This window comes from Rhincodon typus, chromosome 5 (assembly GCF_021869965.1).
Source record: "Rhincodon typus isolate 14 chromosome 5, sRhiTyp1.1, whole genome shotgun sequence".
NCBI lineage: Eukaryota > Metazoa > Chordata > Chondrichthyes > Orectolobiformes > Rhincodontidae > Rhincodon > Rhincodon typus.
In genome coordinates this window covers 57151384-57178396 of record NC_063336.1, presented here as the reverse complement: position 1 = coordinate 57178396, position 27013 = coordinate 57151384, and the positions used below count along the sequence as shown (strand labels likewise).

The 27013-nt window shown below is 39.2% G+C and overlaps 1 protein-coding gene across 3 annotated transcripts in view; it reads left to right on the top strand.

The window, feature by feature from the left end:
* tbc1d32 (TBC1 domain family, member 32) overlaps positions 1 to 27013 on the top strand; it is a 244798-nt gene that overhangs the window by 83563 nt on the left and 134222 nt on the right. For all 3 annotated transcript variants that reach the window (XM_048596587.1, XM_048596588.1, XM_048596589.1), the window contains 6 exons: positions 8880 to 8972; positions 9326 to 9468; positions 14708 to 14835; positions 16514 to 16715; positions 23342 to 23421; positions 24701 to 24839. In XM_048596587.1, the coding sequence (XP_048452544.1) occupies positions 8880 to 8972; positions 9326 to 9468; positions 14708 to 14835; positions 16514 to 16715; positions 23342 to 23421; positions 24701 to 24839 (785 nt within the window). The remainder of the gene's footprint in view (positions 1 to 8879; positions 8973 to 9325; positions 9469 to 14707; positions 14836 to 16513; positions 16716 to 23341; positions 23422 to 24700; positions 24840 to 27013) is intronic.

The following is a 27013-nucleotide window of genomic DNA, read 5'->3' as shown; positions in this document are numbered from 1 at the left end:
CATTCTCTTATCCATTTGAAATATAATTAACAATGCTCTGAGTCCCCAACTAGTAGGGTCATGTTGGAACTTGTCACTCTTCTCAGCAACTATCACCTTACCTCTGTGGCATCTGCTTCCCTACCCTGTAGTAATTCATGTCTTTCTCATATAACGACTCTTGATCTGCCCACCGGTCTTGTGCGGGATAAATCCATTTGGCAGTTCTGGCTTCTGTGCTCCGCTTTGTATTATTCAACACTATTGTTTCCAGATATGGTCTCAATGGTCCATTTGTCTGGCTGCCAAATGACCAATGGATGGCAAATGAAGGTTCTCACCTACTTGGTACATCTGATTGTCTGACTTACCGACTGCTAGTGGGTCACTGAGCTCAAAGTACTAACTGTTAATGTTTAAAACAACAGGATTACAGTCTACAAACTAAAAGACCAATACGAATTGTATTAAAAATCAAATTAAGAATAACGTAATTGAAAGAGATGCTGGGTTTAATGATGTATTGTAACTACACAATGAGGGAGATGGTGTACCCCATTGTGGTTCATAGTGACCACATCTGTAACAAGTGTTGGTTGCTTGAGGAACTCCAGCTGAGTTAATGAGCTAGAATCATAGAATCCCTACAGTGTCGAAACAGGCCATTCGGCCCAACAAGTCCACACCGCCCCTCTGAAGAACATCCCACCCAAACCCATTTCCCTACCCCTGATTTCCCATGTCTGACCCATCTAACTTAAAGATCCCTGGGCACTATGGACAATTTAGCATGGCCAGTCCACCTACCCTGCAGATCTTTGGACTGAGCTCTGAACGCTGCAACATATCAGTTAGGGGTGAGTTACCTGGATGCTGTGTTTTGAGAGGCAGACACACACCTTAGATTAACTACCTCAGATTTGATCACTGGTCAGGAACAGAGGGTGTGACTACAGGTGACACAGGCAGAGGGATCCAGTGTCAGCCCTTGAGCTTGAGTAACAGGTTTGAGATTCTTGCTCCCTATGTGGGTGAGAGTTGGGACTGTAGGGAGTACGAGGAAACTGATCCGTAGTGTCGTGGTACAGGGAGCCATGCAAGAGGGAGGAAGAAAAGAGAAATGTAGTTGTAATTGTGGATATTATAGTCCAGGGAATAGACACTATTCTCTGTGGCTAGGATCGAGAGTCTGGAAGGCTGTATTGCCTGCCTGATACCTGTATTCAGGATTTCTCATCTGGGCTGCAGGGGAACGATCCAGTTTTCATGGTCCACGTAGGTACCAATGTTATAGGTAGAAAGTGAAGAGAGGTTCTGCTGAGGAAATATGAGCAGCTAGGGGCTAAATTAGCTGGCAGAATCAAAAAAGTAGTAATCCAGAGATTACTACCTGAGCCACAAACTAATCGGCATAGGGTCAACAAGATTAAATATTTTTTTTTAGCTATCTGAAAGGTTAGAGAGAGGCAAGAGTGTACACTGGACCACTGGAAAATGAGGCTGGAGAAGTAATAATGGTGTATAAAGAAATGACAGAGGAACTGAATAGGTACTTTGGATCAGTTTTCATGGTGGAGGAGACCAGCAGCATCCCAGACTTCAATAGACATCAAGGGGACAGAGATGAGTGTAGTGACTATCACTAAGGAGAAGCTGCTGGGGATGCTGGACAAATAACTCGGACCAGATTGCTGAGACACCAGAGCTCTGAATGAGATTGTTGAGGCATTGTTAGTGATCTTTTTGGAATCACTGGAGACCGGCAGAATCCCAGAGGATTGGAAAATGGCCAACGTAACACCCCTATTTAAGAAGGAAGGGAGACAGGAATCTATAGGGCAGTTAGCCTGACATCTGTTGTTTCGAGTCCATTATTGAGGATAAGATTGTGGAGTACTTGGAAGTGCATGGTAAAATAGGGTCGAGTCAGCACAGCTTTGTCAAAGAGATGTCATGCCTGACAAATCTGTTAGAATTCTTTGAGGAGGTAACAAGCAGGTTAGACAAAGGAGAACTAGTGGATGTGATCTTTTTGGATTTCCAGAAGGCCTTTTGACAAGGTACCACACAGGAGGCTGCTTAACAAATAAGAGGCTAAAGTTTTAGGAGCAAGGTACTGGCATGGATAGAGGATTAGCTGACTGCCAGAAAGCAGACAATAGGGATAAAAGGGTCTTTTTCAGATTGGCAGCTGGTAACCAATGGAGTTCTGCAGAAGTCCATGATGGGACCACAACTTCATGTTATACATTAACAATCTGGTTGAAGGGACTGAGGGCATTGGTGGTAAATTTGCAGAAATCACAAATTTGGAGAGACAGGTCGTTGTTGAGGAAGCAGGGAGGCTACGGAAGGACTTAGGCTAGAAGAGTGGGTAACGAAGTGGCAGATGGATTACAATGTGGGAAAGTATGAGGCTACGCACTTTGGTAGGAACTATAGAGTCATGACTATTTTCTAAACAGGGAAAGGCTTTGGAAATCTGAAGCACAAAGGAATTGGGACTCCTCGTTCAGGATTCTCTTAGATTAACATGCAGCTTCAGTTGGCAGTTAGGAAGACAAATGCAATGTTAGCATTCATTTCGAGAGGGCTAGAATACAAGAGCAGAGATGTAATACAAGGCTTTGTCAGACCGCATATGGAATATTATGAGCAGTACCTATAGGCCCTATATCTAAGGAAGGATGTGCTGCCACAGAAAGGATCTAGAAGAGGTTTACAAGAATGATCCTGGGGATGAAGGGTTTGTCATATGAGGAGTAGTTGAGGACTCTGGATCTGTACTTAGAGTTTAGAAGAATGAGGGGGGTATCTCATTAATACTTGCAGAATACTGAGAGACCTGGATAGAGTGAATGTGGAGAAGATAATTCCACTGGTAAGAGAGACTAGGACTTGAGGGTACAGAATCAGAGTTGAAGGAACAACACTTTTTAGAACTGAAATGTGGAGGAATTTCTTCAGCCACATGGTGGTTAATCTGAATTCAATGCCGCAAGTAGCTGTGGAGGCCAAGTCATTGAGTATATTTAAGACAGGAATAGTTCAGTTCTTGATTGGTATGGGGATCAAGGGCCACACAAAGAAAGCAGGAGAATGGGATTGAGAAATACACCAACCATGTTCAAATGATGGAACATTCTCGATGGGCAGAATGGTCTAATTCTGCTCCATATCTTATGGTCTAACATTCAGCACAGATGATTAGAGGTGCAAACATGGCAAAGGCATTATTCTACCATATGCTGTAGAGAGATTATTCAACGAATGAAGGTTTCCTTAAATGCCTGTACATTTTGCATGGTATGATTTGTCACGTGACCATAACCAATAAGATGAATTGCAGTATCGATGTCTTATTCGAAGCCTGGACCAGTTTCTGGTTGGGATAAATACATTCTGTTTTAATCAAGCACCTGCTGTGGCCATGTCCAGTGACCATGTCCCTTGAAATTGCAAAAAAAGTTCCCATTCACATTACATGATTATATTACGTTATATTTGCTATGACAATATGTAGTTAAACACCTAATGTCTCTTCTATGTCTGTGTAGTTCTGAGATTAAGTATACACTAAGTATGTCTTGTTTTTACTCTTAAAGCCTCAACCAAGTGTCATCCTGTACTATCATGGGTTCACAGATTCTTAGAATCATACAACATGGAAACAGACCCTTCGGTCCAACCATTCCACACCGACCATGAACCCAAATTAAACTAGTCCCACTTGCCAACATTTGGCCCATATCCCTCCAAACCTTTCCTATTCATGTACTTATCCAAATGTCTTTTAAACATTGTAACTGTAACTATATCTGCATCCACCCCTTCCTCTGGCAGTTGATTCCACACACTGATCACTCTCCATGCAAAAAAGTTGCCCCTCATGTCTTTTTTTTTTTTTAAATCTTTCTCCTCTCCCCTTGAAATATGCCTCCGAGTTTTGAACTCCCCCATCTTATGGAAGAGATCCTTGCTATTCACCATATCTAGCCCCTCACAATTTATAAAAGCCTATAAGGTCACCCTTCAACCATCTAAACTCCAGTGAAAAAGTCCCAGCCGGTCGTTAGAACTCAACCCTCCAATCCCGGCAATATCCCAGCAAATCCTCTCCAAACTCCGCCCCCACCCAGTCCAATCGCATCCCTCTTACAACAGAGCAATGAGAATTGCACACAGCACTCCAGAAGAGGCCTCATCAATCTCAACATGACATCCCAAATCCGATACTCCAAGGTCTCCTGTTCTTTGAATTAATATCATAGACTTCCTTTTGTCCATTTTCACACATCACTGGGAAAGTGCACTAAAAATCTAAACCCTTATTCCTAGAATCATCACACAACCTTCCATCATGAGGAGGCAATGGCCGAGAGGTATTATCGCTAGACTGTTAATCCAGAGATTCAGATAATGTTCTGCAGACCCGGGTTCAAATCCAGCAGCTGGTGGAATTTGAATTCACTAAAAATATCTGGAATTAAGAATCTAATAATGACCGTGAATCCAATGTTGATTGTTGGAAAAACCCATCTGGTTCACTAATGTCCTTCAGGGAAGGAAACTGCCATCCTTAGCTGGTCTGACCTACATGTGACTCCAGATCCACAGTAATGTGGTTGACTCTTAACTGCCCTCTAGGCAATTAGGGATAGGCAATAAATGCTGCCGAGCCAGTGATGCCCTTATCCAGTTAATGAATTAAAAAAAAGCCTGTTATAAAGCTATATGTCCTTCTATATATCTATCTTTTTTTCTAATTAATTTCACTACTTATAGGCACCCACAATTGCTTCCACATCTTGGTTTCCTGAACCTAGGTCATCCTTCTCCCTATTATGCTAGTACCATCATTAACTTGCAGAGCCACCCCTCCATCTTTTCTTAGTTTCCAGTCATTCTTAAATGTCCTGTACCTGTTAAGAATTAGGTCCTATTTCTTTTCATTCTGCACTCTTATCTTTGTGATGACTACTGAATCATACTTATTCATTTCTATTTTTGCTCTCAGTTTGTGTGTTTTGTTTAGAATGCTTTAGTTTTATTCTTTTCCTTTCTTCTGAAAATTCTAGTCTTTTTCTGCTGATTGACTCTTAAATTTGTATTCTCTGCTCTTTCCTGTCATGGTTGTTTGTATTTTTAAAAAAAATAACAAAAGATTTATAATATTTAAAATAGTAGGTAGTCAACACCAGTTCATTCAAAATATGTGTGCAAGCAATTGCATCAACATGATCCACAGAAAATTCCATTGAAAGAATTTGTAGTTATCTGCAGGACCTTAGCTGCATACAGTGCAACATTAGACATTTTCACTGTCAACTTTTCCTAGTTTTAGAAAAACTTCAGTTTATACATTGCACATGTACAGGACATGCTAATAGGTTTCATAGATAATTTGAGATGACAGGCTCAGACTAGGTTCATTTAGGATTGAGGTTAAGGTTTTGGTGTAGATCTGTAGCTCGGGTTGTGGGTGTTGAGATTGGTTGGCTCGCTGAGCTGGTTGTTTGTTCTGCAGATGTTTCGTAACCGTGCTTGTTAACATCCTCAGTGCAGCCTCTGATGAAGCGTTGGTGTGTTTTCCCGCCTGGTTTTTAAACTCTGGGGTCCGATACAATGGATTGCCTCACTTCCAGGTTTCCTCCGTAGTGGAATGTATATGCAGTCAAATTCAATCTGTTTATTAATAGCATGCTTCGTGGAGTGCCATGCTTCCAGGAGTTCTCGTGCTTGTCTCTGCCTAGCCTGTCCCAGGGTCTTGGTGTTGTCCCAGTCGAAGTCATGGTTCTCCTTGTCCATGTGGATTGAGATGAGTGCGTATTGGTCGTGTCTTTTTGTAGCCAGTTGGTGTTCATGTACCGTTGTTGTTAGTTTCCTTCCTGTTTGTCCGATGTAGTGTTTCTCGCAGTCTCTGCAGGGGATCTTGCAGATGACATTGGTCCTGCTCATGGTGGGGAGTAGGTCTTTAGTTCGGGTGAGCACTTGTCATAGGGTTGATGTGGGCTTGTGTGCCACTCTGAAACCCAGCAGTCGTAGAAGTCTTGTGGTGAGTTCTGACGTGTTTCTGATGTAGGGTAGTGTGATGAGTGTGTCGGGGCGTGTAGAATCTTTCTGATGCTGTTCGTGTAAGCATCTCCTGATCCAGTTCTCATAGCAGAAGCAGTGATGCAAAGACTGGAAAGGACTGCCCTTCTGCAAATCCAACTTAAACTATGGATACGCTACGTAGACAACACCTTTGTCATCATGAAGAGACACACAAACTCATAAACAACATCCTCACCGGAATAAAATTCACCAGAGAGGAGGAGAAGTAAAACAACTCCCAATCCTGGACGTCATGGTAGAGTGCAAGACAAATGGGGAACTGCAAACTGTACACTGAAAAGCCACACACAGACCAGGAATTGAACTTCAATAGTAACCATCCCAGCACACACAAACGAAGCTTCATGCAAACACTATTTAAAAAGGCAACAACACACTGCAGCAACACGGAACTACGCCAAGAGGAGGAGGAATACCTCTTCCAAGTGTTCAAGGATAATGGATATCCAAAGAACTGGGTCAGGAGATGCCTACAGGAGCAGCATCAGAAAGATTCTACACTCCATCACACTACTCTACATCAGGAACACGTCAGAACTCCCCACAAGACTTCTACGACCGCTGGGCATCAGAGTGGCACACAAGCCCACATCAACCCTACAACAAGTACTCATCCGAACTAAAGACCCACTCCCTGCCATGGATAGGACCAATGTCATCTATAAGATCCCCTGCAGAGACTGCAAGAAACACTATGTCGGACAAACAGGAAGAGTACATGAACACCAACTGGCTTCAAAAAGACACGACCAATACTCACTCATTTCAATTCACATGGACAAGGAGAACCACGACTTCGACTGGGACAACACCAAGATCCTGGGACAGGCTAGGCAGAGACAAGCACGAGAATTCCTGGAAGCATGGCACTCCACGAAGCATGCTATTAATAAACCCATTGAACTCGACCCTATATACATTACACTACAGAGGAAACCCGGAAGTGAGGCAATCCATCGCAACAGACCCCAGAGTTTAAAAACCAGGTGGGAAAACACACCGACACTTCATCAGAGGCTGCACTGAGGATGTTACCAAGCATGGTAACGAAACGTCTGCAGAACAACAAACCAGCTCGGCAAGCCAACCAACCTCAACACACAAGATTGTGAACTGTCAGGTTCGTTCTCAGATTGTGGCTTGAAATGGATAATTAAATTCATCTTGTTTGTGCAAGATGAGGTGTCAAAAACTGTTGTTTTACACATTTTTGTATAAAGCAGGGATCAAATATGTTGGAATGCTAATTGGCAAAGCAGTGATGTTTCTCATGAGAAATTTGTTTCTGTAATTGCTAAACATATCAGATTCACCCTTGTGGGAGTGCTCAGTAGAGGTTGTTCGGTCTAGTCCGATCCGATGAGCTATGAAAATAGGGAAATAAAAAAAAAAAAATTGAGAACTGTATTAGTGAGGCTTTGAAACAGAAATTTGTGTGGAAAATGAGTTCCAGACTGAGAAGATTTGCTGTGGATATCATCTCCCCCATTTCCTTGTGCATTACTGAGTCCTCTCCGTTTATCCCATTCACATGTTCCTGTTCTTTAATAGCTTTGCTATTATGCTTTTTCTTTGTGACTACAGTATCCAAAAACTGGTAATTCTTCTGTGTTTATTTGCCTCTTCTCCTTCCTCATTTATCCATTCAATTAAAATATCTGCCCATTGCTTATATTTGTGTGATATTGCCTGTTCAATATATATAGCCACATTCCTTTTCTGGAACATATGTTGTGTTTTTTTGCTATGCAATATGTCAAAGAAAAAAATCTATATTACACATTCAGAGAACCTCTGAAATAAAAAGTTCTTTAGATTTTATTTTTGAGTGTGTGTTTAATGCATGCAGCATATACTTCTAAGAAATCGTGCTTAGAATACCTTCAGAGATATATTCCTAAAGGACATGTTGAGGTTTCAGCAGACTACATTTTAGCACATCCACAGCTCCCTTGTCTTGGAATGCATTGTAGGTACGAATCAAAATTCTCATCAATGTCAGTAATCACCTGTTTTGTGAACCTGACCAAAACTTTCAGGAAGCATAAAACATACTAAGAAATAATTCCAAACAAAGAAACATAAATACAATTATTCTGTAACTCTGTACTAAACACAATTTGAGCACTGCTGTATCTGAAACCTCAAGTGGATATATTTCAGCAATGACCTGGCGTTATACTGTCAAAAAAACATTTGTCTAAGTTTAAGCAGAAAGAAAATGTTTTAAATATTGAAGATTTGCTTCCTCTCACATTCCTAAATTGCTGGTTAGAAAAAATGAAAGATAAACACAAAATAAAATAACGAAATATGCTCTGTAGGCAAGAAAGCATGGAATTGATAATTAATACCAAAGAAGTTAATTTTTATACATAATGTGAAAATATTATCCATTTTGTTTTAAATAGAAACAAAAACCCACTGCTGTTTGTTCACCAGAAAATAGTAACTGAATGCTGCATATCAAATGTATAGAATACATTGTTGGAACACCGATATCTCTTCCCTTCCCTCTCAGCCTCTCTTGTACAGATAGTGCTGTGATCTCTGAATTACCGACCACATCAGATTTGGAAATTGTATCATATGTATATCACAATTATAGTTAAGGCAATACTGAATCTTGACTTTAACAAACAACTTACTTTACACTTGACAACTTTGCACTTCTTGTGAAAGATCCCTCCTTTCTAATGTAACAACGAATGAAGCCAAAAGTCATGTATTCATCAAAACTAATTCTATAAACTGATGGATAACTTGTTTTCTTTTTAAACCAGAACCAGTGTCTCTCGTGGATTTATTAGTACTGTTAATCCAGATGATGTACCAGAACCAAAAATCAGCACAGAATGGAAATACTACACAAAGAGGTAATAACCAACCACTGTAATATGTTCTTTACAAAATGTCTATACAGTCAAAAAGATAAAGACTGCAATTGAAAAATAGAAATAAAAGTAGAAAATAGTAGAAATACACTTGGGGCCTGCCAGTATCTGAAAAGTGGAGATACTTATTGTTTTCAGGAACAGTCTGACAATGGGCCTGTACATCAAATGTCAAGTTTATCATATGAATGGAATCCATTTGACAGAACTTTGCTAGAAATGACATTCTCTTTTTCCTTTTTTAAATGATGTTGGGCCTTCTGTGCCTTTCTGTCAAATTTTGAAAAGTCTACAGTTAAGCACTGTTAAATATGTATCAAATATTTTTCTTTCAGATTCTTTTGCTCCTGCAAATCTTGTGATGGAAGTATTGCGCATGTTATGTGGCCGAAAGGAATGTGCTACTGAGTGCCTGTACAGAAGCATTATTATAGATTCCCTTCTCTTTCCAATATCCACATTGCTGAAAGAAGATCAGGTGGGGTAATTTCAACAAATTTTAGTAGTGCTTTAAGAATTTAGTCAGAATTGTAACTATTTTCATTTATGCTTTTAATTGCATGTAGCTTGAATCTTTGTTTGAATTAAAATGAAGGTACTACAGTATTTAACTTTTGGGCCATTAATAGTTTGTTTTGTTCCCAATGTAGTAAACTGGAAATGTATCTCCTGTTACATTGGATGAAATAGATACACTGCTGGTTGGAATGTCAATGGGCAGAATTAATGTTGAATAATTCCTGCATATCTTGCTGTACCTGATTTCAGTTTTTCTTAATCCTGTGTGGTTAGTTCACCAAGTGCTTAATACAAACAGCACATTTAGCAGTGTCCGTAAGAAAAACCACTGTACTTTGCTGTTTATGATATCGAGCAATGGAGCTGTTCTCCTGCTTTACTCCACATCCTGTAACCCTGCCTCCACCTTACCACTCCTGGTCATTCAAGGACAGGATTACACCCTGCAAACCCACATTTTTAGGCATATGACAATATTTCTGGATAGCAGTTAGCTAAGTAATGTTTTGCTGCCACATTAGTAGTGATGTGAAACAAGAGTAAATTTGATCCAGTACAGAATATAATTTCCAAAAGGCATTTCATTTATTTATGCTTTTTGTTAAGTAAAGGAATACTGCTGAAGCTGTGATTTTCACTTTAGTAACTAGTGAAGCTAATGAAATAGTTGTTTCCTGACTTAGACTATAAGACATAGGAGCAGACGTAGGCCGTTTGACGCATTGAGTCCGCTCTACCATTCAGTGAGATCACGACTGATCTAATAATCTTTAACTTCAATTTACTGCCTTTTCCCCAAAACCCTTTATTCCCTCACTGATTGAAAATATGTCTGTTTCTGCCTTGAATAGTCTTAATCATGCAGCATCCACAGTGCTCTAGGTGAAGGATCCCACAGATTCATTATCATCTGGGATAAGACATCCCTCCTCATTGTGTCTTAAATGGGTGACTCCTTATTTGGCAATTACGCCATCTAGTTCTCGACTCTCCCACAAAGCAAAACAACCGCTCTGCATTTAGCCTGTCAAGCCCCCTAAGAATTTTATACATTTCAATAAAGTTGCCTTTCATTCACCTCAACTCAGATAAGTACAGGCCCCAACTATTCAGTATATCCTAATAAAAAAAAAAACACATCCGTGCCCAGAAACAAACACTGTCTCCAACACCAGTACATCTTTCCTTATGTAATGGGACCAAAAAGTGTTGACAATATTCTAGCTGTAGCCTAATGAGTATCTTGCATTGTTTTAGCGAGATGTCTCTTTGAAACAAAAACTAACGTTCCATTTACCTCTCGTATTACCTGTTGAACTTGTATACTCATCTTGTGACCCATAAATGAGGATTTCAAATTCCTCTGCAGTCTTTCTCCATTTAATTGTTATTTATCTCCTCTGTTCTTTCTGCCAAAGTGCATAACCTCCCATTTTCCATATTATATTCCATTTGCCAACTTTTTGTTCACTCACTTCACCATTTTAGATCCTTCTGTAGAGGAATGAATGCTCACCATTTGGTTTCCCACCCATTTTTGTGTCATTCACAAACTTGACAGATCATTGCAGTTATTCAGTCATTAATATACATTGTAAATAATTATGGCCCCAGCATTCATTCCTGTGACACTCTATTAGTTACAGGCTGCCATCCTGAAAATCCTGCCTCCTTTATCCCAGCTCTTTGTCTGCTGTTAGTTAGCCATTCTCTATCAATGCAAAAACACTCTCCGCGACATTGGGAGCTCTTATCTTATTAAGCAGCCTTGCATGCAATAGCTTATCAAATGCCTTTGGAAAATCAAAATATATTGCATCTACTAGATTCCTCCTTATTTATTCTGCTTGTTACCTCAGCAAAGAATTCTAATAAATTTGTCAGGCATGATTACCCTTCTTGAAACCAAGTTGACTCTGGTGTGATCTTCACCTAACTATATATTCCTTTTGTATCCTCTTTATGTCCCATTCACAAATTATTTTTCTTATTTTCTACTTAAATTTGCTGATGACACAAAGATAACCATAGCTCTGATCCCTTTATCCACAACATTCATACAAACTGTAAAAAGCTGAGCCGCCCACCACTGATCATTGCGTCATGCTACTCATTACATCTTGCCAACCAGAAAATGACCCATTTATGTTTACTTTCTGTTTCCTGTTAGCTAACCAATCTTCTATCCATTCCTCTTGATTACCCATGGTTACATCATAAACTTGTATTTTCTGCAATAACTTGTGATATAGCACCTTACCAAATCCCTTCAGGAACATAGAGTACATCTGCCAGTTCCCTTTTTTATCCACAGCACGTGTTACTTCCTCAAAGAACTTCAATAAATTGGTTAAACATGGTTTCCCTTTCTCAGAACTATGTTGATTCTGCGTGAATATCTGTCCCAAAACAGATGTTAAGCAAACTGCCTATAGTTTCCTGCTTCCTGTTTCTTCCCTCTTTGAATAAAGGAGTTACATTTGCTATGTTCAAATGTAATGGAGCCTTCGTCAAACCTTAAGTTTTTTTCAAAATTAAAATCACCGAATTAACTATCTTGGTTGCCATTTTAAAAAAAAAGGCTATCAGGGCCCGGGGGCTAAAAAAGCATTGGAGAGAGAGTCGGACCCCTTAAAGATCAGTGAGGTCATCTTTGTGTTAAACCTCAGGAGATGGGAGAGATATTAAATAAATATTTTGCATCAGGTTTTACTGTGGAGAAAGAAGTGGATGCTTGACAGCTCCGGGAAATAAATTGATGTTTTGAAAACAGTTCACATTACACAAGAGGAAGTACTGGAGGTCTTAGAAAACACAAAGGTGGATAAATCTCCGGGGCCTGATCAAGTGTATCCCAGGACATAGTGGGAAGTTAGGGAGGAGATTATGGGGTCCCTGGCAGAAATACTTCTACCGTCTATTACAACAGGTGAGGGGCTGGAGGACTGGAGAGTGGCTAATGTTGTGCCTTTATTTAAGCAGGGATGTAAGGAAAAGCCTAGGAATATAGACCTGTGATTCAAACATTGGTAGTGGGTAGGTTTTTGGAGACGATTCTGAAAGATAGGATTTATGTTTGGAAAGGAAAGTGATGATTAGGGATGGACAGCATGGTTTGGTGCGAGGGTAATCGTGTCTGACCATCTTGATTGGTTACTTCCTCGAAAAGCTCAATGAGATTGATGTGGTAGACATTGTTTACGTGGACTTTAGTTAAGCCTTTGATAAGGTTCTATGTGATAGACTAATTAGTAAAGTTAGATCATGTGAGATTCAGGGCGAGCTTGCCAATTGGATACAAAATTGGCTTTATGGAGAAGACAGGGTGGTGGAGGAGGGTTATTTTTTCCAACTAAAGGCCAGTGACAAGCAGTGTTCCACAGTGATCGGTACTGGGTCCACTTTTGTTTGTCATTTTGTATAAATGATTCGGATGAGAACATAGGAGGCATGGTCATTAAATTTGTGGATGACACCAAAACTGGTGGTATAATGAAGAAGGTTATCTAAGAATACAAAGAGACCTTGGTCAGTTGGGTCAATGGGCTGAGGAGTGGCAGAAGGAGTTTAATTTAGATAAATGCAAGGTATTGCACTTGTAGGGCTCTGGGTAGTGTTGTAGAATGGAGAGACCTATGGGCTTAGGTACATAATTCTTTGAAATTTGCATCACAGGTAGACAGGGTGGTTAAGAAGGTGTATAGCATGCTTGCTGTCATTGCTCAGACCTTTTTGAGTACTGGAGTTACAGCATCTGCAGTTCTTGCGGTTTTTCTTTGAGTGTAGGAATTGGGGTGTCGTGTTAAGATTGTACAGAATGTTGGTGAGGCCTCTTCTTGAGTACTGTGTGCAATCCTGGGTCACTATTATATGAGGAATATAATTAAACTGGAGATGGTTCTGTAAGTGGGAATGGAGGGTTTAAAACCTTGGAAAGGCAAATCAAGGCAGGATTTATACGCTTAATGGTAAGGTCTTGGGGAGTGTTGCTGAACAAAATGACCTTGGAGTGCAGGTTCATAGTTCCTTGAAAAGTGGAGTCCCATGTAGGGAGGATAGTGAAGAAGGAAGTTGGTATTTTTTTTGTTGGTCAGTGCATTGAGTATAGGAGTTGGGAGGTCATTTTGAGGCTGTACAGGACATTGCTTAGGCCACTTTTGGAATTCTGCATTCAATTCTGTTTACTGTGTTTTATATTTTGTCCTATTTTCTGACCTGTCACACTAATTTGCTTAATTTTATTTTCCTCTATAACTTTGACACAATCTTTAACTTGTAGTCAGCCATGGATGGTGAGTTTCTCTCTTGACATTTTTCATTCTGATTGGAATGTATCATTCTGGGTATTCTGAACAATCCTCTTAAATGTCTGCTGTTTCACATTTTCATCAAAGCCCTTAACCTAAGTTGCCAGTTTTCTTCAGTTAGTCCCATTTAGTTGTCTGCTTTCATGACATCGTGATTGACCTTATTTATTTTTAAAACGCTAGTCTTTGATCTACTCTTCTCTCCCTTGAACTGAATATAAAATTCAGTCATATAATAATTGCTGCTAACAAGGATCACCTTCACTAGATCATTTTTTAAAAATCCTATCTTATTGCACAGTACCATGTCTAAACTAAAACAAAGAGCTTCAGATGCTTGAGATCTGAAACAAAAACAGAAAGTTCTAGTGAAGCCCAGCAGGTCTGGCAGCATCTGTGGAAACAAAACAAGAGTTAATATTTCAAGTATGGGTGACTCGTCATCAGAACTGATAGCAGCTAGGAAACGTAGGGAAATAGATTCTGCTGTCTAGATAGCTCCAGAATGTGCTGTTACAGCAAGGTATGCTGAAAACCTTTTATGAACCCTTCACCTAGGCCAGTTTTGCCTTTTTTTTTCCAGTCTAGATGAAGATCACATATTCCCTTTCCGATCAGCTTCCATTATTTCTTGTTTTATTCTGTGTCCAACCTTGTGGTTACTGTTAACCACTCCTACAGTGACTTCTTGCCTTCAATTAGAAGAAATTTGTTTCTGTAAAAATGTTGTCAGAAAATGTTAGTACATTATTTTTCTGGCACCAGCACTCGCAAAACAAAATCTGCTAAATTGCGACATCATACCTTTCAATTGCATTTTAGTTACTTTCCTCAAAAGTTGAGATACAACAACAGTATGAAATGTGATGTTGATTTATTTATATTGAATAGATGTTAGTTACCTGTGTTGAAACAGTGCTGATAAATGCAGCCGATATCTTGGCAAGGATAGCGTCCACAGACCGAGGGCTTTCGCTGCTTCTTTTTGGTGAAAATAATAAAGATGCTGCAAGTAACTGGTAAGAACACATATAAAGTTTAAGCGAAAGAGAACATTAGCCTGTTGTTAAAATATGTTTTTTTTTATGATCTATTGGGCACAAATTCTAATTCTCTTCTGACAGCTAAGTTTCACAGGTGAATCAAGCTATGGTGCTTTCATTGTACTTGCAAGAAGACTTTCGATTTCTCTCATTTATGTTTACCATTGATAGGAGCATAAGAACAAGGAGTAGGAGTAGGCAATTCAGCCTTGCGAACCGTTCTGCTATTTGTGATATGATCATGGCTGATCACATTAGGTTTCAACACCACTTTCCTCTCTGCTTTTCACAGTTTTTCAATGAATTATGAATTAAAATCCTGTCTGTTTCCTTCTTAAATTTGCTGAATGTTCCGGCATCCACCACAGTTTGGGGTAGTTAATCCCACAGATTTCCAACCCTTTGAAAGAAGTAATTTCTGCTTATCTCTGTTTTAAATGTGCTAACTGTTTTCCTAAAGCTATGACCTCTTGTTCTAGGATGGTACACATGAGGAAATATCCTTTCTACATTACTTTGTCAATACCCTTCAGGATCTTTTATATTTCTATTAGATCTCTTCTCATTTTTCTAAACTGCAGACAGTATAGTTCGAAATTGCTCAATCTCTGTTTATAGTTCAAATCTCTCATCTCTGGAATCGATTTACTGAACCTCATCTGAACTGCCTCCGATCCAACTATGCGCCCCCACAAGTGAGGGGACCAAAGTTGTACGCAGTACTTCATGTGAGGTCTCACTAATGCCTTGTACATTTGAAGCAACACCTCCCTACTTTTATGCTTTATTCCTTGAGCAATAAATGCCAAAATTTTATTTGCCTTCCTTATTATCTATCTACCTGCAGACTACTTTTCTCCTTTCCATGCACAAGGAAACTCAGATCCCTGTACACTGAAACACATTGAAGTTTCCTTTTTGTTCCTCCATCCAAAGTGAATAACCCCATATGTCTTCATGTTAAACTTCATCTGCCAAATTTTGGCCCATTCATCTGTCTATCCATTCTTATTTCTTCATTGCAGTTTACTTTCCACCTATTTTAGTGTCATTTGCAAATTTGGCTAAAGTACTTTCTAACCCCACACCCAAGTCATTAGTACAGATTGTAAATAGTTAGGGCCCAAGGACCAAATCCTGTGGCACCCCACTAGTTACATCTTGCCAACCAGAAAAAGACCCATTTATAATGAATCTCTGCTTTGTTTGTTAGCCTATCCTCTATCCAAGCTAACAAATTGCACTTAAATCCATGTGATCTTATTTTGTAAGATCAATAATTCCAAAATTGATGTACTGTGGGGCATTTGCTTTAGCAGAGTTGACTACCTCCAGTCTATAATTCATAGGCCAATAGTTGCCTATTTCTTAATCAGGACTGAACACATCCTAATCCAGTGCAGACTAGAAGGGCATTCCAGGAATAGTTGAGACATGAATCTAGTGAAGTTACTACAGAAGGTTACCTGTATACTTAACACTAAAAATAGCAGATAATATACAGAGTTAAGCCATCCCTAAAACATCAGTCTTATCCAGTTGAGAATGGTGCTGGATAACCAGACAACAGAAATTTAAATGTTTAACAAATTGAGAGATTTTATTTTTAATGAGCCATGTATAATAGAGTTATGTTTCGTTTTTATTTTTTCAGTCCTTCTGCTGCACAAATAATTGCTGAGTTCACCAAAAGGTTGCTTGATGGAGAGTTTCCTACTTTGGCTTCAACAGAACCATCCACTGCTCTGAAAGGGGCTTTCATCTTTGTCTGTCGCCAGATATATAATACTTGTGAAGGTCTAGATGTACTAATGCCATATGGTTTGCATGAATCCATCTCCAAAGCATGGAAGAAGGTAACAGTTATAGATATAGCATGAATCTCTGCAACCGACCTGGCTAAGTTTTTTTTTTTTTTGTCTTGTGTCTAAGCTTTTTAGAAAAATGGTGTTTCATCATAATGAGAAAACCAACAGAGATAATGATGCAACTGAGGGATCTTTTGGACATTAAGCCAAGATATTTTAAGTATTATTCTTAAGTTTTTGCATTAATTTTATTCCACCGTGTGCTAATTATTGCACTTAGAAGTGCACCTCCCTGAGGAGCCATTATGAATCAGCCAAATAAAACAGTTAAGTTAGCAAATGAAAATAAAATAAGGTGAAGTGTATTTTCCAGTGCAGTTTACTAAAATTATTGAAAGGAAATGCAGTTTCACCCCAACTCTGCAATAATTTTCTTGTATGCATCCATGTTTTAACTTCAAAATATGCTTTAAATATAAGCAGGAAGTGCTGGAGAAACTTGGCAGCATCTGTGGATAGAGAAACAAAGTTAACATTTCAAGTCCAATATGTTTCTTTGGAACAAAAAGTAGGTGGCAAGACACTGGGTTTTATGCTGGTAAAAACTGTGGAAGCAGCAAGTGGGACAGAAGATCAGGGAATGGTTAGAGAGCAAAGACAATTAGAGGTCAAAGGGTTACAGAACAAAAGGGAAGGGAGCTGGATGAACACAGCAGGCCAAGCAGCATCAGAGGAGCAGGAAGGCTGACGTTTCGGGCCTAGACCCTTTTAGCTGGTGTAGAGCTGGATGAACACTGCAGGCCGAGCAGGAAGGCTGACGTTTCGGGCCTAGACCCTTCTGAAGTCTGACTAAATCAAGTCTGACTAAAAACAAAGTCGTGAAAGAAAATCCTGGGAATTAATTTTAAAAGACAAAGACAGATGTCATGGTCTGAATTTGTTGAATTCAATGTTGAGGTTGTAAAGTGCTTAAGTGGAAAATGAGGTGCTGTTCCTCTGGCTTGATTTGGGCTTCACTGGAAGACTACAGCAGGTCAAAGATAGAAATATGAGTAGGAGATGGAGATGGATATGTTAAATGGCAAAAGACTAGAATCTGATTCGTGCTTGTGTACCGAACAGAGGTGTTCCTTAAAGCGGTCACCCCAACACAAGTCTTCCCTCGATTCAATAGAAGTTCCATCAGACTATATATAGCAAATAAACCCCCTCTATTTAAGAAAAGAGGGAGGCAGGAAAGTATAGACGTGTAGCTTGATGCCCGTCATGGGAGAGGTGATAAACTATTAAAAGATGATAGCTGCACACTTCAAAGTCTCAAGGTAATTGGGCAGAATCTGCATGTTTTCTACCAAAGGGAGATCTTTTTTAACTAAATTATTGGTGTTCTTCATAGGAGTAACATGCGCTGTGGATAAATGTGCATATATGAGAGTCTGTAGACATATTATGCTTGGATTTCCAAAAGACATTTGATAAGGTCAAAGGTTATTGTAGAAAGTAAAAGCACATGGGATAGGGGTTTACATATGAGCATGGATAGAAGATTAGCTGGCAGGCGGAAAACATTATGCATAATGAGTCTTTGGCAGGATGTGATGAGTGAAGTCTCACAGGGGTCTGTGCTGGGTCTCAACCTTTTACCAAGTTACATCAATGATTTAGCTGAGAGGAGCAAAGGCATAATAGCTAAATTCACAGAAAACACCAAAATTAGTCAGAAGAAGACAAAAAGTTGCAAACAGGCATAGATAGGTTTAGTGGGTGGACAAAAATCTGGCAGATTGAGAATAATGTGGGATAACGTGAAGTAGTTCACTTCAGAAGAAGAAGGAAAAAAAAGTTAGTTAAATGGAGAACAACTGCAGAATTCCAAAATGTAGAGGGAATTTGGTACATTGGTCTCAAGAAGTTCATATGCTGGTAACAGCACAAAAGGCTAATGGACTGCTATCCTTCATTATAAGAAAAATTGAACGTCCAAGTAAGGATGTTATGTTTCAACTAAATGACATTAGTGAAGCCACATCTTGAACACTGCACAGTTTGATTTCCTTATTTTAAAGAAGGATATAAATGCATTGGAGGTAGTTCAGAGGAGGTTAGGTTGATTGATATCTGGAATGAGTGAGTTATCTTGTGAGGGGAGACTGAGCTTGTTTCCACTGGAGTTTAGAAGAGTGGCAGTGACTTGTTTGAAGTGTATAAGATCCTGTATGGTCTTGAGGAGGTGGATGTGTGAAGAGTGATTCCTTTTGGGGGTCAGTCCAGAACTAGGAGACACTGTTTTGAAATCTGTGGTTGTCCTTTTAGGACTGAGGTGAGGAAAAATTTCTTGAGAATTATGCGCTTTGCAATTCCCTGCCTTAGAAGGCAGTGGAGGCAAGGTCAGTAAATACTATAAAGGCAGAAATAGATTTATTCCCTTGCCTAACACAAATCTAAGCTTTTCAGGATTAGATGGGAACGTGGAATTCTGAATACAAACAGATCAGCCAGGATCTTATTGAATGATGGAGCAGGCTCTAAAGGTTCACATTGCCTATTTCTCCTATTTTGGATGTTTTTATGCACAAAAGACCACATTTTTATCTTGCGTGAGTTGAGATTAGAAGTACAAGAAAACTGCTGCTTTACTTGGAGGGATTGTTTAGGGCCTTGGACAGTGCCGAGAGAGGAGGTAGAAGGGCAAATCCTGCATCTCCAGTGGATGCACAATAATATACTGTCGGAGGAGGATGAGATGTTGTGGATGATGTAGGAGTGGACCAGGACATTGTTCTTTCCACAATCTGTTCTGAGTACTGATAGGGAAGGGAAAAATGTGTTCGCTTTTGTCATTGTCCTGGAGTTGGCAGAAGTGTTGGAGGATGATCTTTGAATATGGACGTTGGTGGGTTGGAAAGTGAGGACCATGGGAGTCCTATCATGGTGCTGGATTGAGGGGAAGTGAAGAATTGCAGGAAATGGGACGGACATGCTTGAAGGCCCTGTTTTGCAAAAAAAGGAAGACATGTTGGAAGTGATGTTATGGAAGGTAACATCATGGGAACACTTGCAACAGAGATGGAGAAACTGGAAGAAAAGAATGGAGTTCTTAGAGCAGCAAGATGTGAGGAAGTATCGTGAAGTATAGCCGTTTGGTGTTTGTATGGAACATTAGTAGATGCCTATTCTTGGAAATTGAGACAGAAAAAGCGGTACTGTTGGGCCAGGCTTCACTTAAAAACTACCATGACCAGTGCACTGGTGAATCAAGTAACTAGGGCTGTAGATAAGACTAAACTAAGTAACTGGGGTGGTGTTCAAATGAGCGGAAATTTTGAAAGTTAGAGAGAGGACAAAGCTTGGCAGTGATGTGGATAATGAAAAACAGATTGTGACAGAAAGGGACAAATTGTGCAGGCATAAATATAAGTAACTAGCAAATAAAGTCAGAGTTTGGAAAAGTTTTTAAAAAAAAAGGCAAAATGCAGTAGTTATTTTAAGATCTATTTGTCCTATCGATTCATCTGCTGTTTTTTACAATGGGTTCCAGTAAGACTTAAATGAAGCCTGTCCCAGCAGAAGTTTTTCTTTTCCTCTTTAATGCTGGTGTCAGTAATCTGATAAGTAGTGCAGAGATGTGGTTGCAATGTGACTCATGGTGGGAACTGAATACTTGATATTTTGGAAAGGCAGGCAAAAAAGGTGTAACTGTGAAGAAGAAGGGTGGCACGCTGGCTCATCAGATAGCACTGCTGCCTCACAGCGCCAGGGGCCTGAGTTCGATTCCAGCCTCGGGCAACTGTCTATGTGGAGTTTGCACATTCTTCCTCTGTCTGTGTGGGTTTCCTCCGGGTGTAACCCTACAGTCCAAAGACGTGCAGGCTAGGTGGATTAGCCATAGGAAATGCAGGGTTACAGGGATACGGTAGAGGCTGGGTCTGTGTGGGATGCTCTTCAGAGAATCAGTATGGACTGGATAGATGAATGGCCTGCTTCCATACTGTAGGAATTCTCTGATTGTATGATTTTAAAAAAAAGTCAATGCAGTCATGAGAAATGATCGTGGTGTGGACAATCAAGATGTAAAATCATACAGAGTCCTAGAGAAAATCATACAGCCTAGAAACAGGCCTTTCGGCCCACAATGTTTAAGCTGACCAACAAACACCAAACAACATTAATCCATTTACCTGCACTCCGTTCATAGCCTACTATGCCCTGGAATTTTAAGTACTCGTGTGCTTATTAAATGTTGCAAGAATATCTGTCTCCACCACACCCCCTCAGGCAACATGTTCCATATATCTACCATCCTCTGGGTAAAATCAGTTTGAGTGGAGATCAGAAGTAGTATGGGAGAGAAGTCGTTAATGCAAATTGTCCATGAGACCCCAATAACTATAGAAGTAATAGTGGCTTGTAGAAGAGGTACTGTAATAGCAATTGGTGACTTAAATTTTAATATAAATTGGAACAATCGCACTGGCAAAGATGGCCTAATGATTTTTTCAAATTTGACACATTGGTCCGCAAATCTGTATGCTAAGTTGGCATTATTATGCAAAAGCCATATCTACAGCTTTTACTTATTTATAAGTATCATAGAGAATAAGAATGGAGAAATATTTTTCATATTCTGTGCACTTTAAAGTTTGCAGAAAATAAGCATGTCTGTCTATGTCTATGAATTTTCTTGTGACTCATAAAGGTTTAATAGTTGGCTTACCAACTGTTCGTGTGGTCACCTACCACCCTCTTATCAGGGTTAGCAATAGTTTGTGTTAGTGCTTGTGCTAAAGATTGTATCCTTGACTGAAGTAATAGCCATTGGTGTCTTGTGTTTGTCAACCTGGGGATCTAGTACAGAAGTTTTATTTCTAGTAAAAAGAAAACTAAGCAATTCTGTAAAATTATTACTGGTAGTTTCCTACGTTGTCAGTTTGGGAGGGTAGTAGACACCGGTTTAATCAAGGCATTCAAGGGGGAATTCGATTGTTATCTGTAAAGGAAAATGTGCAGGTTTTCAGGAGAAGACTTGGGAGTGGCAATCAGTGAATTGCTCGTTTGAAGAGCTGACAAAGTCATGACAGAAGAAATGGTCGTCTTCTGTGCTGTAACAGTTCTGAGATTCTGGGCTCTCTTGGGCTCACCAGTTTGGTACTACTGCGTGTAGTTGTAATTGTGGCTTCCTCCTGAGAAAAGGGCATAAGTTGCACCTTAAACCAACTTAAGATGTTCCCGGCACTAAATTGCTTTGGAACGATGTTTGGAATTGTGGGCAGTCTCCACCCTGACCATTTAACCAAGGGTGGGCGCTGCAGTGATCTGTAAAATCCTCTGTGAATTTAATACTTCATATTGTTCCATCCATTTTTCTTATTGGTAGACATTGAGCTATTCTAAATAATTCATAAGTATACTTTTGATTCTGTAAATTATTAAGCGGTGGAATGTGTTGGTATTTGAGAGTTCAGTATTATTTTTGGAAATATGTGGTGTCAGAAATCATTTAGATCTAAATCAAATTCTCATTTTATTCTACTTTATTAAATGTTCATGCTGTTATTGTAACATCTCTGTTGTCCATATTTCTAGAATATATTGTCCTTGTACTTATTTTGTTACTCATTCATGGAATGTGAGCATAACTGGTTGGGCCAGCATTTGTTGCCCAACTGTCATCAAGAAGGTGTTGGTGAGCTACATTCTTGAACTATTGTAGTCCACTTAGTGAAAGTGCTCCTACAGTTCTATGTGAGCTAAAACATTTTTACACTGTACAACCCTTGATTGGATATGGCAGTGCGTATGAATCAATCGACTAGTCTGTTGCAAATGTACTGAGTATTTATTACAGTTCTATCCAGAAAGCTTGTTACTTGCCATCACAATTTTTCGAGTTGCTTTGATGTTAACATTTTGTAATGATTAATTGTCCACTAACATCTTATTATGTTGGTTCCTCATGTAAAATAGTCACGGTGATTAATTTATCAACCAACTGAATCTCGAGCAGCTCCATCCCAGTATGAAGATTCATTTCCCTCATCTAGCACTACTAAATACCAAGTATCTTGTTCCATCATGTACACCTTAGGTGATATCTTGAAGTGTGTTATCAGCTTTAAGATTGAAAAAGAATAATTTTAAATATGCGGGTATAAATATGCAGTAATAAATGTAAATGACACTCATTTACTCATCTGTACCTAATAAATAGAGTGGTAGAGTTGAATACCTGAAACACTTGCAAAAATGCATTTGCCAAAAATGTAATTAATTTATCTGTTTTCTGTGAAGAAGGACTATAAACTTGCCAGCTTCAATATATACTTTCTCCCATAATGTTCTAAAACATGCTATCATTTAACTCACTGGGAGAGTTGTCACGAGTAATCTGCCAGTAAGTAAAAATCTGCTTGTTGCCTACAAAATTTAGGTTAGCAGAATATTTCATGGTCTTGATGTTTTACAAACTTTAAAAGTACCTGTACAGTTCTTAAAATTAATCGCTTTTTTTTAAAAACTTTCTGGATGGAAAATGCCTTTATCCATATTTTTGTATGCTTTTAAATATAACTTCATGTGAGATATTTTATGCATTCTTTGCTTTTAAAAGATGGATAAGAGTAATCTTTAATTATGTAATTTTGTAACTCAGTTTTAACATTTGCTTTGTGAACCAGGCCTGTTTACTTTCAGAGCGGATACCTACTCCAGTTGCAGGAAATGAATCAGATTCAACAGCTCGGGAATTGCAAAATACGTAAGTGTAACTGCGTTGTTGTTTTCCAATCATTTATGATCATGCTTGTTGATGTCAAGACCTTCTTGTCCAACAGAATCTCTGCAATGACTTTTTTTATTAATTCATAAAATATGGGTATTGTATACCAGCAAATATTACCCATCCCTAATTATCCAGTAGACAGTTAAGAATCAGCAACATGTTGAAATCTGGAGTCACATGTAGGCCAAACCAAGTAGCAATGGCGGATTTCCTTGCTGAAAAGCTTATTAATGAACTATATGGGTTTTTACAACAGTCAGCAATGGTTACACTGTTGCCATTAGCGTAGCTTTTAATTCCAGATCTTTAAAAAAATTAAAATTTTGCCATCTGACATGGTGGGATTCAAACCCACATCCCAAGAGCAATAGAGTGAGGTTCTATTTACTAGTCCACGGACATTACCACTGTATCACCGCTTCCCCTCCAGTCCTCATTTGTAATTCAGAACAGGCACCACTACGGTTATTGGGGAGCAAGTTGGAATGCCAGCCACTGTGTGAGTTCAGTGTGGGTTCTGGGCCTTTATTGAATATGACAAAACTGGTCCTGTCCAAAAGCAATTAGAATGTTGTCAGGCTGCCACTTGGAAGCAGAATATATCTGGTACAATATGTTCTTCTGGATGGGGGTGTCTGAAGGGTAATTCTGGTGCTATAAAAAGGAAGAAAGGCCAAAACTTTGAAGGCTTAGTGATTACGAAATCTAAAAGAGTATTACTTCTCCTGACCCACAGGAATCCTCATCAAAATTTGGGAAATAAATCACTTACCTAGAATCTTTTGGCCACCCTGCTACCCTTGCCAAATTTCCTGTTCGATATTATGTATGTATCTCCACTGTTCAAACAGTAATCCTGGAATATAGCTTGCCCATTATGTCACTGGCTTTTACTTCAAATTAAATGAAAATGTGAAGCAGTTTCTATGTGGATGGTTATTACTATGTAGTGAGAATAGAAATCTTTTGTGTTTATGAATAAACAAAAGTATCAAATCCTGCAACACAAACCTTTATTTGCTTTTGTTTTTAATTGGATTTACTTCTGCTTAAACACTAATTCATGCAACTAGTACATAACTGTGGGGAAAGATGTTTTATTCTTGAATAAGGTTAACTTCTTGTTTAACTTGTTTGCTTTTAGTACAATAGTCAGATGGGATCCTCTGTTTTTTAGTTTTTTTTGTCATTATTGTTGCATAGATGATGACTTCTTGGGTCCAATAAATATAAAATCCAATAACTCTGTTGTCAGGATGATCTTAGAAGAAATGCTGCTGGACAATCTGCTAAACTTTGCTGCTACTCCAAAAGGATTGTTACTTCTGCAGCGAACAGGAGCACTTAATGAGTGTGTGATTTACATGTTCAGCAGATTCACTAAAAAGCTGCAGGTATGTGTGGGACACTTGGCAATATTTCTTTTATAGATAGTGATTATTTTGGAATGAAGGGTTGTACTTATTATGCCTTTTACAATAAACTATTGCTTATTAGCTCCTCATTAAATGTCCTGGATTCGGAACGTTGACCTTTGATCATTTTTCCCTGCACTACCCTGAGCCCATTAATAATCCTGACCATGGCACTTCATTTTTATTTTGTCCTCAACCTCTCTAACATTCAACATAGTCAATTCCATCTGTTTACAAGGTTCCTTCTCTGTTATCTATCTCTGTGGTACAAACCTTGGGTCATTACATTCTGATCTGTCCCAGTGTAGCTTGGTTTCTTTTCTTCCGGCATTATCCTTGGCATTTACCTCTTCCTCTATTTCATGTTGCCTTTTGGTTGCATTATCTGTAGGTATGGTGTTAGCTTCCACACATATGCTGAAGAAGATCAGTTCTTTTTCTGTGTTAACTTCTGCTGTAAGACTAATACTGCTTGTTCGTTATCAATTTCTTAATGATCCTGCATTTTTTCCAACAATGCATGGATAAGATGGAAGGCACTTTATTTAAATCCTGACATATCACGCCATTCTGGCCACGACTCTTTCTGTATCTGGTCACTTAATACGAAACTGATAATGCTTAGAGCTGTAGAATCATACAGCACGGAAACAGACCCTTCGCTCCAACTCATCCATGCTGACCAGGCTTCCTAATCTGATCTAATCCCATTTGCCAGCATTTGGCCCATATCCCTTTAAATCCTTCCTATTCGTGTACCCATCCAGATGCCTTTTAAATGTTGTAGTTGTACCTGCCTCCACCACTTCCTCTGGTAGCTCATTCCATACAAACATCACCCTCTGCATGAAAAAGTTATCCCTCAGGTACTTTTTAAATCTTTCCCCTCTCACCTTAAACCTATGCCCTATAGTTTTAGACTTCCCCCACTCTAGGAAAAATACCTTGATTATTCACCCTATCCATACCCCTCATGACGTTATTAAGGTCTCCCCCTCAACCTCTGATGCTCCGGGGAAAAAAAAAGCCCCTGCCTATTCAGCATCTCTGTATAGCTCAATTAGCAATTAGAATGTTGTCAGGCTGCCACGTGAAAGCAGAAGTATATCTGGTACGAAGTGTTCTTCTGGATGGGGGTGTCTGAAGGGTAATTCTGGTGATATAAAAAGGAAGAAAGGCCAAAACTTTGAAGGCTTAATGATTACTTCTGAAGTCTAAAAGAGTATTCCTTCTCCTGACCCACAGGAATCCTCATCAAAGTTTGGGAAATAAATCACTTACTTAGAATCTTTTGGCCACCCTGCTACCCTTGCCAAATTTCCTGTTCGATATTATGCATGTATCTCCACTGTTCAAACAGTAATCCTGGAATATTGCTTGCCCATTATGTCAAAGCCTCCAGTCCTGGCAACATCCTTGTAAATTTTTTTCTGTATCCTCTCAGGTTTAACAACATCTTTCCTCCAGAAGGGCAACCAGAATTGTACACAGTATTCTCACAGTGGCCTCACCAATGGTCCTGTACAGCCACAACATGACTTCATGATCCACATTCTGGCCATCACCATACACATGTACATTGTCATCTTTTGACTTAGATTGAGAGTTTTGTTTGCCCTCATGTCTTCAACAGATAGGGCTGGATTCCTGACATAAGGCTGACTGACGTCAAATGGGCAAAACAGTAGGACAACAATTCTGGGGCTACCACTCCATTCTTGAAATCTACAATACGGTTAGGGTTAGGTCATTTTGATCAGTGTAGATTATTGAAGTGTGCCACAAACTCGCATCCAGTTGTCCTGAAACGGTTGCATGGTGGAATAGTTTCAGACCACCCACAATTTTCAAGGAGTCATGCTGGCTTTTGAAGGCACCATGGATTTTATCAGTTTGGAGGTCTTATAATCCATACGGTGGGGGAACTATGACAGTCAAATTCAAAACGTGTTGCTAACTTCATATTTCATAAAATGGAAAATCGTAAGTCATATTGTTTTTCATCTGATTCATGGGGCTTATTTTGGAAATGTAAGCGAACCTTAAGTTGAACAGCATTGTGAAAGTAAAGCTGTTTCCAAAGCATTATTGTACATTATCCACCAAATAAAGACTATTCTGCATAACACAAAAGTGTAACTGTATTTTGACTG